The sequence below is a fragment of the Solanum pennellii genome, chromosome 9 (genome assembly GCF_001406875.1).
Source record: "Solanum pennellii chromosome 9, SPENNV200".
Taxonomy (NCBI): Eukaryota; Viridiplantae; Streptophyta; class Magnoliopsida; order Solanales; family Solanaceae; genus Solanum; species Solanum pennellii.
The window spans coordinates 197244-212830 of NC_028645.1; the positions used below are offsets into that span (position 1 = coordinate 197244).

The 15587-nt window shown below is 33.4% G+C and overlaps 2 protein-coding genes and 1 long non-coding RNA gene across 10 annotated transcripts in view; 1 reads left to right on the plus strand and 2 right to left on the minus strand.

Annotated features, from left to right (window-relative positions):
- Positions 1–2429, plus strand: part of LOC107029663 — a 6024-nt gene extending 3595 nt beyond the window's left edge. Inside the window, exon 2 of the long non-coding RNA XR_001458044.2 lies at positions 1901–2429. This is a non-coding gene — a long non-coding RNA (uncharacterized LOC107029663). The remainder of the gene's footprint in view (positions 1–1900) is intronic.
- A 1611-nt stretch (positions 2430–4040) lies between these two features.
- Positions 4041–9276, minus strand: LOC107029139 (uncharacterized CRM domain-containing protein At3g25440, chloroplastic-like). 7 transcript variants are annotated; one of them, XM_015230471.2, is made up of 6 exons: positions 9125–9276; positions 8005–8093; positions 7732–7894; positions 7273–7618; positions 5110–5502; positions 4041–4453 (listed from the first exon to the last, which is right to left on the minus strand). In XM_015230471.2, exons 3-6 carry the CDS (start codon positions 7815–7817, stop codon positions 4181–4183), a joined length of 1098 nt encoding a protein of 365 aa, XP_015085957.1. In that variant the 5' UTR covers positions 7818–7894; positions 8005–8093; positions 9125–9276; the 3' UTR covers positions 4041–4180. The 7 variants fall into 7 exon arrangements, with proteins under 7 accessions (XP_015085957.1, XP_015085962.1, XP_015085960.1 ...); XM_015230476.2 differs by lacking the exons at positions 7732–7894; positions 8005–8093 and adding an exon at positions 8816–8955 and having other exon boundaries at positions 9125–9270; XM_015230474.2 differs by lacking the exon at positions 8005–8093 and having other exon boundaries at positions 7732–7853; positions 9125–9268.
- Positions 9277–9470: 194 nt separating this feature from the next.
- LOC107029503 lies at positions 9471–15185 on the minus strand. 2 transcript variants are annotated; one of them, XM_015230930.2, is made up of 9 exons: positions 14977–15185; positions 12633–12686; positions 12295–12536; positions 11589–11795; positions 11394–11486; positions 11206–11310; positions 10745–11119; positions 10514–10603; positions 9471–9846 (listed from the first exon to the last, which is right to left on the minus strand). In XM_015230930.2, exons 1-8 carry the CDS (start codon positions 15068–15070, stop codon positions 10514–10516), a joined length of 1260 nt encoding a protein of 419 aa, XP_015086416.1. In that variant the 5' UTR covers positions 15071–15185; the 3' UTR covers positions 9471–9846. The 2 variants fall into 2 exon arrangements, with proteins under 2 accessions (XP_015086416.1, XP_027767616.1); XM_027911815.1 differs by having other exon boundaries at positions 12633–12702; positions 14977–15134.
- Between the last annotated feature and the right edge of the window lie 402 nt (positions 15186–15587).

The following is a 15587-nucleotide window of genomic DNA, read 5'->3' on the forward strand; positions in this document are numbered from 1 at the left end:
TTGTCGTTAAAGGCTTAATTAGAACAAACTATAATTTGAGCATCTAAGTAAAATTTAGTGACTAGTTTAAGAGCTATAACGCCTTACTAATATCATCTTATTCTTTTATACTCAAATTTTATTATGTCATATTGTTCAAGTCTAACATTAGGTAACGACAAAAAGTACCATTATATATAACAATTTGATGTAATTGCGTTGTTACCTTAATATTTTTTTGTCATTATCTTTATTTATTATATCTTAATTCTATTTTATACTTTACCCTACATTTTTATGATATGCCCTATTTTTCTTGTAAGTTTATCACTTATGTAACGACATAAACTAATACAATCTATCCAATTATGTCATATGATCATTAAAATAATACGATATAACGTAACACAATATATATATATATATATATATATATATATATATATATATTTTTCTGCTTTGTTTTGTAAATGCTAAGATAAGTATGAAAATTTAGCGGTTATAAAGTTCAAATGCAAACAAGTGCATGCAGAATGTCTATGTCAAGTAATGTGTAGGGACTACAAATCTGTTGTAATGTAATTTCCAGGAAATTTCTCCCCACAAAACCCCAAAAGAACTCCTAACAAAATACCAAATAAATGAGAAAGATGTGATACTTGTCCTTTTTGTTTGTGAAAAATTATTTAGATTCAACAAAAATAATTTTTAACTATAATAAATATACATATTAACTATTTATTTTTTATGAATCCAATGTCGTTATAAGTATTAGAAACATTTATAAAGAAAACTACTTATTGTTAATTAGTTACTCCTAAATATCATTTTGTGATACAATACTCATGTCTACATCAAATATTAGTATGGTGAATATGATTTTTCTTGGGAAAAGGGTCTTGAAAAATGTTTTAACTTTAGCCGAAATTGTTGTTGCGATGTAACTTTATGGATGACCTTTTACCCCAAACTATTTAATAGTGTAGTTTTTACCCCTGGACTATTTAATAATGTATTTTAAAGTATATACGTGCCCCTGCACGTAGACACATTACTATTTATAATTATGCAATATTTTTTTATATCCACGCGGACACAAGTATATCTTAAAAATACATTATTAAATTGTGTAGGGTAAAAGATCATTTCCAAAGTTTGATATCATAACAACAATTACAATCAAAGTTAAAATATATTTCAAAACCCTTTTTTTTTGTCTTTGTAAATCTTTACTCATATCCGATATTTTGTTAAATACATACTATATTATTTGATTATCACTCATCTATTAATTGAGAAGAGATCAATTAGCATTTTTGTGACTGCTATGATTTGAACTCATACTATCCACCTTGACATGATGCTTTTCTTTGCAGCCATTGTCTGGAAAATATGAAAGATAAAAGTATCAATTTCAGCCAAGAGATCCAGGGACAATAGTATAGTCGATCCACAATATATCTAAAGAAGAGAGAGAAAACTATGAAATGATTAGTTTAGCAAAGTTGCTAACACTACAACAAAAACAACTTTTAGCATCATTAAATATTGACACTAATAAAGAGTGCTAAAGTCTTTATCGGTATTATTAAGTGCCATTAGAACCAATGACGCTAAAGGTGAGTGACAATTGCCGCTAAAAAGAGCAACTCAAAGAACAACTATTGCTTGCTATTTTGAGCCAATAATAATATTTATTTGTATTCTTGACTATGTTCATTTATAAATTAAATAGAAAAATCTTAAAAAATATATCCTCCAACATACATTATATTTAGAGAAATGTTGTAAAGGTGGGTTGTTGATGACATAAACAAGGTGGAAAAAAGCTTGTGTATGTATGATTTTAATGCTTGTGCCAACTTTTAATGTTGCTATATATGTGTCCAAACTCCTAATTGACTATCTTTATCATATATAGGTGGAAACTGTTACACAACTGAAGGAGGAGACGGCCAAATACAAAGCAGCATAAGAAGTGATCAAGTCATCACTTAATTCTAAGGTAAGTTAGAGTCATTTTTATGAGCTATACAATGTTCACAAAGCACTGCAAGTGTGGATATATTGAGACATGCAAAGTACCATTTGTACATGAGTTTGGTCCTAACTCAAGTTTATGGCCCACAATGATTCACATCATATAGGTTTAGTATTTACAAATTTATAGGGAGGAATAAAGGGTTGGCAATAGTCTTGCTCTTTACATATATACCTGGCTTTTGTTGGTGGCTGCACCCACACATCACGCGCTACACTCTTACCGTTGGACCAAAGCCTTGTGGGCTTTCTATTATATATATTCCAATGGCTTGACCACTCTATTTGTTTTTCCACTTCCTAATTGTTATTTAGGAGAATAGAGATGTGGTTTTATAGGTTGCTTGCCCTTCTTACTTCCTTGTAAATTTATCCAATTTAATGCATATTTGGATTTCAAATCCTTACTATGTTCCCGTTTATCTTTCTGATCAATTTTCCCTTTTGTATATGATTTATCTATGATGTAAATAAAGAATATATTGATTAAAATGTCAGTTGATTACAGGAACAATGATATAAATTTTAATTAAGGTCATAAATGTCGCTGCTAAAATTTATGAATATCGTCGCTAAAGGTCACTTTAATGGCAACAAAAACCGCTGCTAAAAGAAAGTATTAATATTGATAAAAGTGACTTTTAGTGGCGACAAAAATTGCCGCTAAAGGGCTTGAAAGTCGTCGCTAAAGGTTATGAAGGGTCGTCGCTAAAAGTTATGAAGTTCGTCGCAAAAAGATATGAAGATCGTCGCTAAAAGTCATGAAGCTCGTCGCTAAAAGTCATGAAGATCGTCGCTAAAAGTCATGAAGGTCGTCGCTAAAAGTTATGAAGGTCGTCGCTAAAAGTCATGAAGGTCGTCGCTAAAAGTTATGAAGGTCGTCGCTAAAAGTCATGAAGGTCGTCACTAAAAGTTATGAAGGTCGTCGCTAAAAGTAGTGAAGGTCGTCGCTAAAGTTATGAAGGTCGTCGCTAAAAGTGACTGGCGACAGAACTGCTGCTAAAAGTGATGAATGTCGTCGCTAAAACTGGCTTTTATGGCGACTTATTCCGTTGCTAAAAGTTATGAATGTCGTCACTAAAAGTTCCTTTTAATAGTGACTTTTATGAGCATTAGCAGCGACTAGAGTTGCCACTGAAACCTAATTTAGTGGTGACCTTTAAAGCCTTGTGGTGACTATAACATACTATTCGTGGCAATTAAGTTTAGGCATTAGCAGCGACTATAACAATCTTTTAGCGGCAAGTATTATACTTATTCTTAGCTGCTAATGTTGCCTCTAAAACTTACATTTAGTGGCTATTAATGTAGGTATTAGCAGCGTTTAATGTTGCTACTAAAACATTCCTTTAGTGGCCACTATTATACTTATTCACAACGACTAAAAGCTATGAAACTCGACGCTAAAAGTTAGTTTTTGCGGCAACTAAAACCGCCAGTAAAAGCTAAGAATGCCGTTAGGCATCTTTCAGTGGCGATTTTTACCGTCGCTAAAAGTTATGAATGTCGTCGCTAAATGTTACTTTTTGTGGCGTCTAAAACCACCGCTCGCTAAAAGTAATGAATATGTTTTAATATTTGTTTTTTAGTTTTATATATATTTTGACAATTAAAATAAATAATCTAATTTTAATTTCTTTTAATATTTGGCCATGTAACTAATACTTACTAAACTTATTTTACCATGATTTAGTACTTTAAATTATGATTGATCAATTTCATTATGACTTATTAATTTGCAACATATATTTTATGCGATTTTATTTTATTTTTTTAATTTCGATTAATATCATTAATCATATCATATTTTTTGTTATTTTCTTGAGAAGGACTAAAGAAATATTTGAAATACAAGTAAATTATATGTTTGTATGAATACTTAATCGAAAAAACCTGAAATCCGAAAAAACTCAAAGTTGAAAAACATGAGTTTTATTAGTTTGATTTGGTTTATAAATTCAAAAATCCGACACAAATGGTTTGGTTTGATATTTGAAAAACCTGAACCAACCCGGTCATATAAACCCCTACTTGCTAATTAACAACTTCATATATTATATCGTTAGAAAGTTGCGATAAAACGCAGATAAAAACAGAGGTATAGTTATTTCCGAACTAAGGTTGAATTGAAAACTCCTATTCAGGTATCTTCAAATTCAAATTATAAAGACTGGTTGTCATCAGAACAACTATCATCAATTTCCAATTCAAGATCCAACATATTAGATTTGCTTGCTGAATAGTTCTCTCCTATCTCGGCATTTCGTTTTCCTCTTGTGCTTCTTGAATCATCAAGGATGGAGTAAGCACTTCGGTTACTTGGGTCACCATATAGGGCGACATGTCGGTAGTAGAGTTCAAGTTCCTTTTCAGCAATCGCAATGAAACGTCTCACAGACTCTAGCGACTGCTCATATTTGGATTTTTCCAATGCCTGGAGAATTGACCAGTAATTCTTATCATGATTGAAACAAATTAGATAAAACAAAGATACAGGTAAATGAGACAGAGTCAAAATATTAAAAGTAAAATCTTTATGCCATAAATATAGTGAACTGATTCCAAAGGAGCAGTAAACATGTGAGGATGAAATTACAAACAGTAAGGGGTATCTGTGGTGCAATGAAGGGTATGGTTCTTTGGTGATGTACAGTGAATAATACAAGTCACAAAAGGGTTGGAGAATGGCTGTTGAGGTGGATTTCAGATGATCTACCCTGATATATTAACCCAGCTGCATCTATAAGCCAGGTCAACAATAAGCTGTTTAACATGGATTCAGCTACAGGTATGTATAGGATATACATATGTTACGGGTACGTGAAATCTTTGATGATTTTTAGAAATATTTTAAATCATCCACAAAAGTACCCACACCTATTGCATACCTGTTTCGCATAAGAAGATCGAGAAAATGAAGGATTCACGCATCAATCGAAAGAGAATTACAGTGAAAGCTGGTGGGAATGACTAGAGGTTGATGGTAGAAGGACTATGCACAGTAAGACTTGAAAGAGCAAACTTGCGCATAAATGCATGATGAGAAGCAATTACTTGGTAATTAAAGAAATTTAGCTCTAACAAACTAACCTTCTTCTTTGACAGTGTATCAATAGGAGACATAATTTCGGGTTGCACATAATCTCTTCCTCTGTAAAAAACTATTGTATCATCTGCAATTATCTGAATTGGGATGCCGCCACTCAGTCTTGCAATTTCATCGGCATATTCTTGGACTTGACCAGGTTTGCATATGACTTTGACTGTTTCATGTTTTTTCCAATGTAAATGCATATTAAGAATAACACCACCAAAGACTCCCCTTCTGCCAATTGGCACATAATTAGACCTTTTCTGCCCCATCTTTTTTATAAAAAATCGTTCTTCGCCAGTGAGGAAGTGTGGCTTAACCTCAGGACCTTGAACTTTGGTAACCTCATATCGCTTTAGTCTCTCAATCAACAGCGCTTCTTTGACTTTTGCCTGACCCAAGCCAAAACATGTCAGCTTTTGTTAAAATAAAGAACTCCATTATTTCGTATATAAGTCATATGGAAATGGGAATAAAACAAATCTTAGCTTCAATAAACACAAACATAAGGTGACCACACAATTCTTCACATACTAAACCAGGAAAAAGGTAAGATAGATATAAAACTTAACTACGAAATGTCTTCCATGCTTCAGTGAGGTAGCAACCACGCAAACAGGCACACTTGCTGTAACTTGGTTTTCAGTAGATGACACAAAAGTTAAAAGTAATTGAAAAGTAAAGAGATTCTTTTCTTTCTCCAGTTTCAAGAAAATAACTGTACTCACTAAGTATTTCCATGCTGAAATCATAGAGAAAATAGATCTTTGCAATTACTATTAAAAAACATAGCCAAGAAGATAAGGGAAAGAGACAAATCCAGGTTCAATAATGCTTCTACAACCTCGCTCTAATATGAGTATCAAATGAGAAGAAGTAATATAATAGATTACTCAAGAAGTTTAACAATTCATTTTCCTCTATATCTTCCTTCCAACTTCCCCTTCTAATTTATTTTTTTGTCAACCAAATTGAAGAGAATAGGTTGAAGCTCATTCCCAAAATTATTACAAATCATTACCCTGCCCAAGTTCTACAATTCAGTTCATTCTTTATGCTATTACAGATTCTATCACAGTGTTTTGGGAAGCGAAAAGCGGAAAAAAGCGACGAGGGCTTGCTTCACAGAAGCGTGAAGCGAAGCGCGCGCTTTTTTTTAAAAAAGCGACATTTAGTATAAAAATAAAAAAATATTAAATAACTAAAAAGAGGTAATATAGTCTTAGATTGAAAGAAATTACTTAGGCAAAAATACTCACAAGTCTTAACATATAAAGCAAAAAATCAAAAACATAATTAAATCACAAAATACTACAAACAAAAGGAAGTTTCAGAAAATAATAAAAAAAGGCTGCTAGCATACACACTGATCACAAAATAAAAATAAAAAAAACAAAAGAATTGAAAAAAAAAACAGAGGCAGCAGTCAGTAAGAACTAAGAAGAAAAGAGCAGGCAGCAGAGAATAGAGATGAAGAAAAGAAGAGAAGAAGAAGAAAAAAGAGATGAACAAATTACCTGCAGGCCTCAGTCGAGATCTTGAGGAGAGAAAGAAGGGAGGCAGCCAGCAGCCTCAGTCGAGATCTTCACGAGAAAAAGAAGGGCGGCAGCCAGCAGCCTCAGTCGAGAGCTTCAGGAGAGAGAAGGGAAAGAAAGTCGCGAGGAGAGAAGGGAAAAAGAGTTGCGAGGAGAGAAGGGAAAGAAGAGTTGTGAGGAGAGAGAAGTTATATTTCAGATTTTTTTTAGAAAAACCTAATTTTTTTTAAAAAAACCCTAATTGTCGCTTTTTTTTATAAAAAGCGCGCTTTTTTGCGCTCTTTCCTCAGCTTCGCTTCTCGCTTCTTCCTCTGAAGCGAGTGCTTTTTTCAAATTGCCTCGCCTCAAGTTAAAAAAGCGCACAAGGGTCGCCTCGCTTTGAAGCGCGCTTAAACAACACTGTTCTATCATACTGGTCCAAATGGAATGAGATGGATTCGAGAAGACATACAGTCAAGATCAAATAGTTCGGGGTTGAGCCATAGTAGTAGTGGTAATAGCTAAACAGACAAGAATTACATCTCAATTCCAAACAAGTTGGGGTAGGTGATATAAATCCTCAGCAGGAGAACTAATGGCAAAATCAATCATTGGCTCTTAAGTAAAAAAGGAAAATCATTAGCTCACATTTTCTATCTTCTGCTTAATTCTTTCTTCAGCAGTGTCAAACTTCTGCTTCTTCTTCTTCCCCTTTAGACCAAGCCTTCTTGGATCCCTCTTATTTGCAGCATTTCTCTTCTTCTTCTCTCTCTTCCTTTGCAGCTTCAGCCTCTTCTTTGTCTTCCATTTTTCTTTCTTTGGTGCTTCCACTTCATGTGTCTCAAACTTGGATTTCCCATCTTTTGTTATAACAAAATTCACACTTCCATGGCTAAAGTTCCTCATGTCCCAACATGAGCCTAGTCGGATTAAGCTATTTTGAGGCACAAACCTTGACAAGTGCAAAAAGCTTTCTCGGTTTCCAAGAATTGGCCTGAATATAGAGACAATAGAGGGAGATAATCAAAATAAATCAGACATACTCCATTTAATCAAAATTAACTAGAGAAACAAGTGAAGAAATTTTTAAAAAGACATTAGCTTTACGTGTACGAGGTAGAGGAAGAGGATAGAGGCCTGCGAAGTGAAAGTAACGGAAGTCTTCGAAAACTTCTAATTAGAGGAATAGCCATACAAGGTTGTTGTTTGCCTTCAACGGGGCTGGCGAGCTACTTCACAGTGAAGACTCTCGAAATTAGGCTATTTATCACTGGATACAAAATAAAAGGGAAATTCACCATGTAGACTGGAGCTGACAAATGAGCGGGTCAAATTGAATATGGACAAGTTAAACAAAAATGGATGAATTATTCAACTTACAATATTTTATGGATAAATAATGGGTTGAGTGATGAATAATATGGGTATCCATCTTATCCGGCACCAGTTTCAGCAAACTTAATCCAATTCTAGCATATAGAAAAAAAAACTACTAATCCGTTGAAGAGAAATAAGTATAACCTAAGGAAAGATTGTTAAAAAGATGTTCAAACAGGCCAAATTTAGCATCTGCAGTTCTTGAGAAAATGAAAATAAAAAAAGATTTCTTATGCTCGAGGGTAGGTGCAAGATAGTACCTATGCACTGAACAATTTTGGTGCTATAAGTTTGCCAAAAGTTAAACACTTCTCCTCTCCGTAGAATGCTTAACAATCTATGTTCGTTAGATTTAACACAAATTATGGGGAAAAGGTCATTCACACTAAATTTTGGTAAGTTCAAGTATGAAAGTTCAAAGAACCATCATGAGATACATTCGTCCATAAGAGCACTCCAAGCTTCTTCTGACGGTTTATAAGTTGAGTTCTTATAGGATAACAATATTGGAGGAATGTTAATGGTTACTCCAAATGTTTGTAAGGTACTTCTGCAGAAATATTAACATTTCCATGTTCGGTTAGTACCCGTAGGAACCAAGCCTACCATATTAAAGTTGTCAAGTGAGTTAAAAAAGAAATCCCCTTTGTTCTTTCTATGTTTTTCTCCTCTAGAATTTCTAACTTAAAATAACTTTAGTCCAACTTTTATAGTTCCTAATAGAAACATTATCACTCATAGTTCCCAGGGTATACTTAAAAACCCAAACTGGATTACTTTATAAATAAGGAAATGAATCAGCAACTTGATTAACCTGACAGATAGGATCCACATTGTGAGAATTTTAGTGTGACAATTCGTCGAGCACTTCATGTGCACAACATATTCAGTGATCATGCACCATTCCAAATTTCGGGATTCATAGTTGGGTACAGCAGTTAATCATTGAGAAGCCTAACATGAGAAAGCAAATCAAAAGAGGAGCTCAACATTTTCACCGATTCACACATCCTATTTTCGAATTACCATGGACCTAGGGGAACATGGATGGAGGGCATCTAGATGCAGGGAAAGAGACGATATATGAAGAAGAAGAAGGAAGAGAGAAAAAGAGAAAACTCACCGGAGTTATGGTGGTGATCGATGGAGTCTCAGGCGCGATGGTGGTGGCAGTTGTGTTTATGTGTGTGGTTTGTATTATTCTAATTTATTTTTTTAATATGTTCGTTTATTTATTTCATGAACATAATTTTGTTTGTATTCACATTTTTCAAAATTAAAATAGAATTTATTTATTGAGTACGATTACAGATTTATATTTTTCTTTTTTAAAAACAATCTTACGTGAAATTTGTCATAAAAGTATATATTAAATTTTTTATTTTGAATTTAAAACTTATGTTATAGTTTTAGATTTATTTGATTTAGGACCCTAATTAAATTTAGTTGTATCGATGAAATTTATCAGATATTTTAGTAACTTCCAAAAACTAATACTCCTAAATATATACTTTTATTTTTACTTACAGAAAGAACAAAAGGATATAAACATTCTAATTTCAAGAGTAGTCTCGACTTCACCGAGTAATGAGAAACTTAGGACCTAGGTACGTAAACTTGCTAGTCGAAAAGAGATCTTCGCCTTTAGATATTCGTAAGGTAAAGCGCCGCGAATCTCTCCATCCGATCGATAGTAAGAGCCAATTCCTTCATGTGCCTTTACTGTTCGTCCCGGAGGAGCACCGAAGAACTTTCTTTCATCCCAGCGCATCAACTGAAGAATATTTTCTTGCAATGGGTTGTGCATTACATAAACCATATTGTCAGCAACAATGTTTGATCATCCTACAAATAAAAGATTAATAAAATTATAAGTTATAAAGTACATATTTAAAGAGCAAAAGGAGGGTGGAACCACATAATCTTACTGGTTTTTGCAACTAATGGCATCACTAGAAGTTCACATTCTATAGAATGGTTGGGGTAGAAACATTCAGCTAACAATAAAATTGCAAAAAACAAGAGAAGTATTTCGAAACTGAAATGGATAAGGTGAAGGTGAAAAACATTAAAAACTTCCTCACAAACTAAGTATTTGCTCATACAAAGCTGTACCAAATACCACACGGGATACTCCTAGTAGAGAACTTTACTCGAAAGAAAAGAAAAAAAAAACTCCCAGTGGAGAATGTATCAATTCTCCGTTTGTCTTAAATCTAATTAAGTACTCTAAATAATAGTATCTAGTTTACAGTTTAGGGTATGTTTGGGCTGTCCAACTACGAGTTTTCAGCCAAAATTGTCCCGTATCTTTGAGGGCAGGCTTAACTTGTTGGACGAACATTTATGCATAAATCAAGATAAGAATGACTTCCAGACATACGACTACAAAATAACAATGACTTGAAACTTTGCTACAGAATGTACCAAGACTTAATCAAGCAATTAAAGACTCATTTTTGCATACAACCAAGGAAGATAATTTTACATGAGTTAGATAAAGTTTACTTACCTAGTTTTTATCCATAAGACTTGTAGGACTTGCCTCGTCTGAACCAGTTGAGTTATTAATGATGTTGAAAATTGCAGCAGGAAGTCCATTCTGTTAAACATGGCACAACTAAAGAATTTAGTTTGTCGTATAAAGGAAGGATATGAGAATGAGGAAGAAGCAGAGATAGTGAGAGTGACTATAGTAGTAATGTAGCATTTATTAGTTTAGCAGTTTATACTAAATAAATACCATGGAACTTTGCATATGGGATACTAATGCCATTACGCCCTCTTTTAACAATTTTTGCTCACGCACTAAACGAGTTTCCATGACTTCTCGACTTCTCCGCTCCTCTTCAAGCTGATATTTTACTTCCATTAGCTTGCTCTCTAAACTTTCTCGTTTACGTCGTTCTTCTTCTATCTCCTTTTGTTGTGCTTCCAGTTGCTGTTGAATTTCATCTCTGGATCTCCTACTCGCTGGCTTAACTCCCGATCCTTGACCACGAACATACCCTGCTTTTTCTCTCATAATATGCATAAATGCAGCATTAGCAATAAGGTCCACATCGGCACCCTCTTCAATTTCTTGAATTTGTTCAGCAACAACTTCTTTCACCTTATCCTACAAGCAAGGTATACCAGCTTTAACTTTCAAGATTTAATTAGACAAGACTCATCTAAGAATAAAGATAAGATTTTTCTATGTACATTCACTTCAGCAGAAGCATCATTAACCCAATGCCCATTTGAGTTCACGTGAGTCATTTCCCAAAATTTCTGAGAGTTTGGCTCTTTTCCGGTGTTTGTGTCTCTCTACCAAAAACAAATCAATTACGTTACTGATAAAAGGAAAAATCAAAATCCACAAAATAAAATAAAAGAAAGACATATCTCACTGCTTCAAATGATACTGCTTGGAAGGATTTTCTGCCGCAAATATGATTCACTTCTTGTTTTGCCTTATTGCTTTTATTTCTTTCACTCATTTTCTGCATTGATTTTGAGTCCATGAAATCAATTTTAATTATACGAAGTAGAAAAAGAAAACAAAACAATATCATAAAGTTAAATCCATCGTACTATTTAATTACCTTAAAATCGTCAGAGTTGAAATATTCCACCAAGAATTTCCATTCAGCTTCATTAACCTGTGATGGCATGTTTTGCAACCTTAACTCTTTTGTAGCAAATTTCTTGAAATGATCATGTAGCCTACTACGGCGATATCGATATAAATTTTTAGCTGTTTGAAGGATAGTATCCCGATTATGTTGTATGTCTGGAAGCTGGAAGGTATCCTGCACTCAAAATAAAATTTAAGTGAGCTTAATTAAAATAGAACTTTGATTGTCTGTCATAAACTGAGGGATGCTTGAGAGTCTAATGCTCTAAAGTTAGTTTATCAGTATACATTTTTGTATACTTTAATCCTTGTTCTGATGTATTATTTAGTTCCCTATCTAAAATCATGATTCTGAACTGACTGTGTATTGAAACAAAAACGTTTAGAAAAAAATCGACTTCATGCGCGCTACAGTAAAAGCAAAGAAACAAGAAAATTAACCAACTAAATCCAAATCAAGAAGTTGAAATCTGCAGCGGGAATTCAAGATTCTGAAATGTATGTTGCTTTGATGATCTGAGTAGCCTATGGTTTTTTTAGTCTCATTTTCATTCTCTTGTTTCAAGGGAGGAGTTCTCTATTTTGGTTTTCCAAGTATTTTGATTGAATTTTATATTTTTTTGCATTCAAGGACCAAAAAGTTTTTAAAATTTAATCGAAAGAAAGAGAATTACCAGCATATGAGCAACAATCCTATCTTTTGCAAGATCAGAAACTCCCTTCCAATTCTTGACATCATGCCTAGCATTATGGAGAACTGTCACTGAGAGCTCAGTAACAAAATCTTTAGCTCCAGGACCTACTGCTACTGTTCGATCCGGTGGGATAATTACCTTCAACTTTCCATTGACACTTTCCTTGAGTTTCTTTTGGATTGAAAGTCCAGTTGTCTTCCCCCTTCCCTTTCTTTTTTTCCCTTTAGCAATATATGGAAATATTTAAGTCTATATAAACACAAGATATACAAGCTAGACACTTTGACAGGAATGGTTTAATGAATGAATCAACTTACCTGGTGGTGGGGTTGCAATTACATCAGCAGTTCCAGCATTATTAGCATGCACATCTGTCATAATAATGAGCTGCAACATATTAAAAAAATTATGTAACAGGCAGAAAATAGAAATTAAAAAATAAAAATGATGCTCAGAAATTGGGATAAACAAATAAGTTACAAAGCAAGAAAATAACGATATAAATGGAAACGTAGAAAACAGAAATTAATCATTTCAGCAATGTGATGGAAAACGGAACTCCAATGAAGAAAGAGAATAAAAGCGAAATTGGGCTTAAGACTAGTTGAAAAATCACAACCAACCATCATCCTCGTTTTCATCATACTCGACAGTATTTTCATCTGTTGCAGAAATCACTGAAGTCATCCACTTTTTCAAGATCAGACTCATTACAACTTCTAAGTCTACTTCTTATTGAGAGGTGTTTCAACACTCACTCCATAAATATCTTCTCACTGTATTATGATGACATAATTGACTCTACTCAAGGGATTGTTTCTCCCCTTTCAACTTAGTCAATCAGTTGTTGCGGTTTTCATCTTTTTGTTTGAGAAGATCATACAAATTTTGTGGTCTTACCCTTAACATTGCATGGCATTTCTCATTTTGACCATGTTTAACATAATACATTGATTGCTTGCTAGCGCCTAGAATCAAAGGACCATTAGAGTAATGGGGTCATTTACATCTACACATACGAATCAATATTCATCCCTTTTGTAACATCTAATTTAGAATAATAGAATTTACTGCTCAACTATTACTACTACAACAATATAAGCAGTGTAATTCCACAAGTGAGGTTTGGGGAGGGTAGGTGCACTTTGTTAGGATGCCTATATATAGAAGAAGATATACTTTGTTAGGGTTATGGTATGAAGTTTTCTCTTCATTTTCTTAGTTGCTTTTCAGACCAACTCTGGACCTCCCTCCTTTCTTTCTTTTGTTTATATTTCTATGATGAACTCCTATATCAATGAATCTGATTACCGTGTTCCATGTCAATTCGAGAATCCTCTTTGTTACAAACAGTCACTAGTACCAGTAAATGGAAAGCAGGCCTACTACATTGATCTATCCTGTAATCAGTAGCTAACTCTCCTAACAATTAATATTTTGGATTATTAAACAGTACAAAATTTGTATCTTTGCACAGCTTTAATTTGGGCTTCACTTGGATTATAGTTTCTTTCATATTATAACTGAACTGCTCCAAAACCCAATTCTCTGCTCTTGCCGACAGGATTTCCTCCTTGTAGGTGTTTAGGTTGGCATTTTAGTTCTATAACTGACTCTCAAACTCGGTTCGTTGAAATTATTACTCGATCGATATTGTAGAGCATAAATCGTACAGCCATATGTATCTTTAGGGCACATAAGATTCTCAATAACACTGGCCTTTACATTTAAAAATTTAACCTATAAGAACAAGTCTTAGAACTGTTGAATCTGGTTCTTTGGTTTTATTTCTTATCAAATTTTATCATCCATGCCATATGTTTCTCTTGAACAGGTAAGACTGATTGTACAGAAGAATGAAAACCTTCTCATTTCAGAACCGTCTTTTCAGTAAAACTAACAACACAACACAGTGGAATAGGTAAAAACTATCCAAACAAGCTGTAAGATTCTCAAAACAATCACCTCCTAAAAAACAACTATCAAGACAATCAAAATTCTCAATCCATCAGGTTTTAAAATAAGAAATCAAAAGCAAAGGCAATTTCATCAAAACTTTTATGTCAATCAATGGTTCCCCATTGACTTATTTCTTTTCAAATCCTAGTAATATTTACAAAAACGAAAAGAAAAAAAAAAGATATATTGAAACCAATACATTACAAAAACATTTTAAGCAGTATCAGCATCAGTGACTTCTACTTAATAGCTCAGTTGATTGGCCACCTGAACTTTCATCGTATTGCTGAGGTTCGATTCCTCATGTTATAATCCCCAACCCCAAATTTAAATCAAAAAGAAAAACATACCGGCAATTAGCAAAAACCCACTCCAGGGTCAAGGTTCACCCTCCAAATTTTCATTCACCAGTGATTTCATGAAGTTGGATACACAAAAAATTGTTCTTTTTTCACAGTATTGCTTTCTGATACAAAATGTACTAATGAATTCATGAAGACTGACAACAAATTTCTCTCAATAAACTAATTCTACCAAACCCAGATTCAAATACCTTAAAAACTAAAACAAAATTAACCCTTTTCCTGCCCGAAAGTTTCGAGCTTGAATCAAAAAGGAACTTAACAGAGTCATTGAAGGATCCACAAATTTTAAAAATAACCAAATCATAGCAAGGAGACTAAACCATAAGAGATAACTCACCGGAATTTGGGCAAAACACGGCAGAAGCAGTCGAGTAGAGATCAGTGGAACAACGAAAAGAGAAAATCCAAATATTTCGATAGCAACAATTCATTCAATCAAGTTGTTGTCATTTGGTAAATATTAGGTAATGAATAATATTATGGTTGTTGCAAAGTAGTTGTTGCCATTTGTAAAAGCCTATTCAGGATTTCGGAAAAATGGGCGTATGGTTATGAATATAAATTTAATCGATTTGATGTGTTGTTAATACTGAATGAATTAAAAATTGAGATTTTCAAGAAATTCTATCTTTTTTAAAGTCATGAATTAAGGGTATAATAAATTTTTTTAAAAAAATTGTACTTTCTTGATGGATAAGTAAAAAAGAAAAAATTAACAAGTAATTAGGGAACTTCCAAAGTTATACACTTGAAAGTTTTGAAAGATTAAAGAAAAAATAATTGATTGAAACACCAAAAATGTTACCGATAACCGCTTGGATGGATATTACTATATAACAAAAATAAGATTTAAATTTGTATCATCACTTAGAGACGTGCGTAATCATCGTTGTATTATTATATGCTACTTTTAACGTTGATTCAAACCTCTATATTTAAATATTTTTA

Coding starts and splice junctions, on each gene's coding strand:
- LOC107029139 (XM_015230471.2), bottom strand. CDS start 7,817: ATGGCTATTCCTCTAATTAGAAGTTTTCGAAGACTTCCGTTACTTTCA. Junction 7,619..7,731: donor TCTTCCTCTACCTCGTACAC/GTAAAGCTAATG, acceptor CTCTATATTCAG/GCCAATTCTTGGAAACCGAG. Junction 4,454..5,109: donor ATACACTGTCAAAGAAGAAG/GTTAGTTTGTTA, acceptor TCAATTCTCCAG/GCATTGGAAAAATCCAAATA.
- LOC107029503 (XM_015230930.2), bottom strand. CDS start 15,070: ATGAATTGTTGCTATCGAAATATTTGGATTTTCTCTTTTCGTTGTTCC. Junction 12,537..12,632: donor AATTGCAACCCCACCACCAG/GTAAGTTGATTC, acceptor ATATTGCTAAAG/GGAAAAAAAGAAAGGGAAGG. Junction 11,487..11,588: donor TCAACTCTGACGATTTTAAG/GTAATTAAATAG, acceptor AAATCAATGCAG/AAAATGAGTGAAAGAAATAA.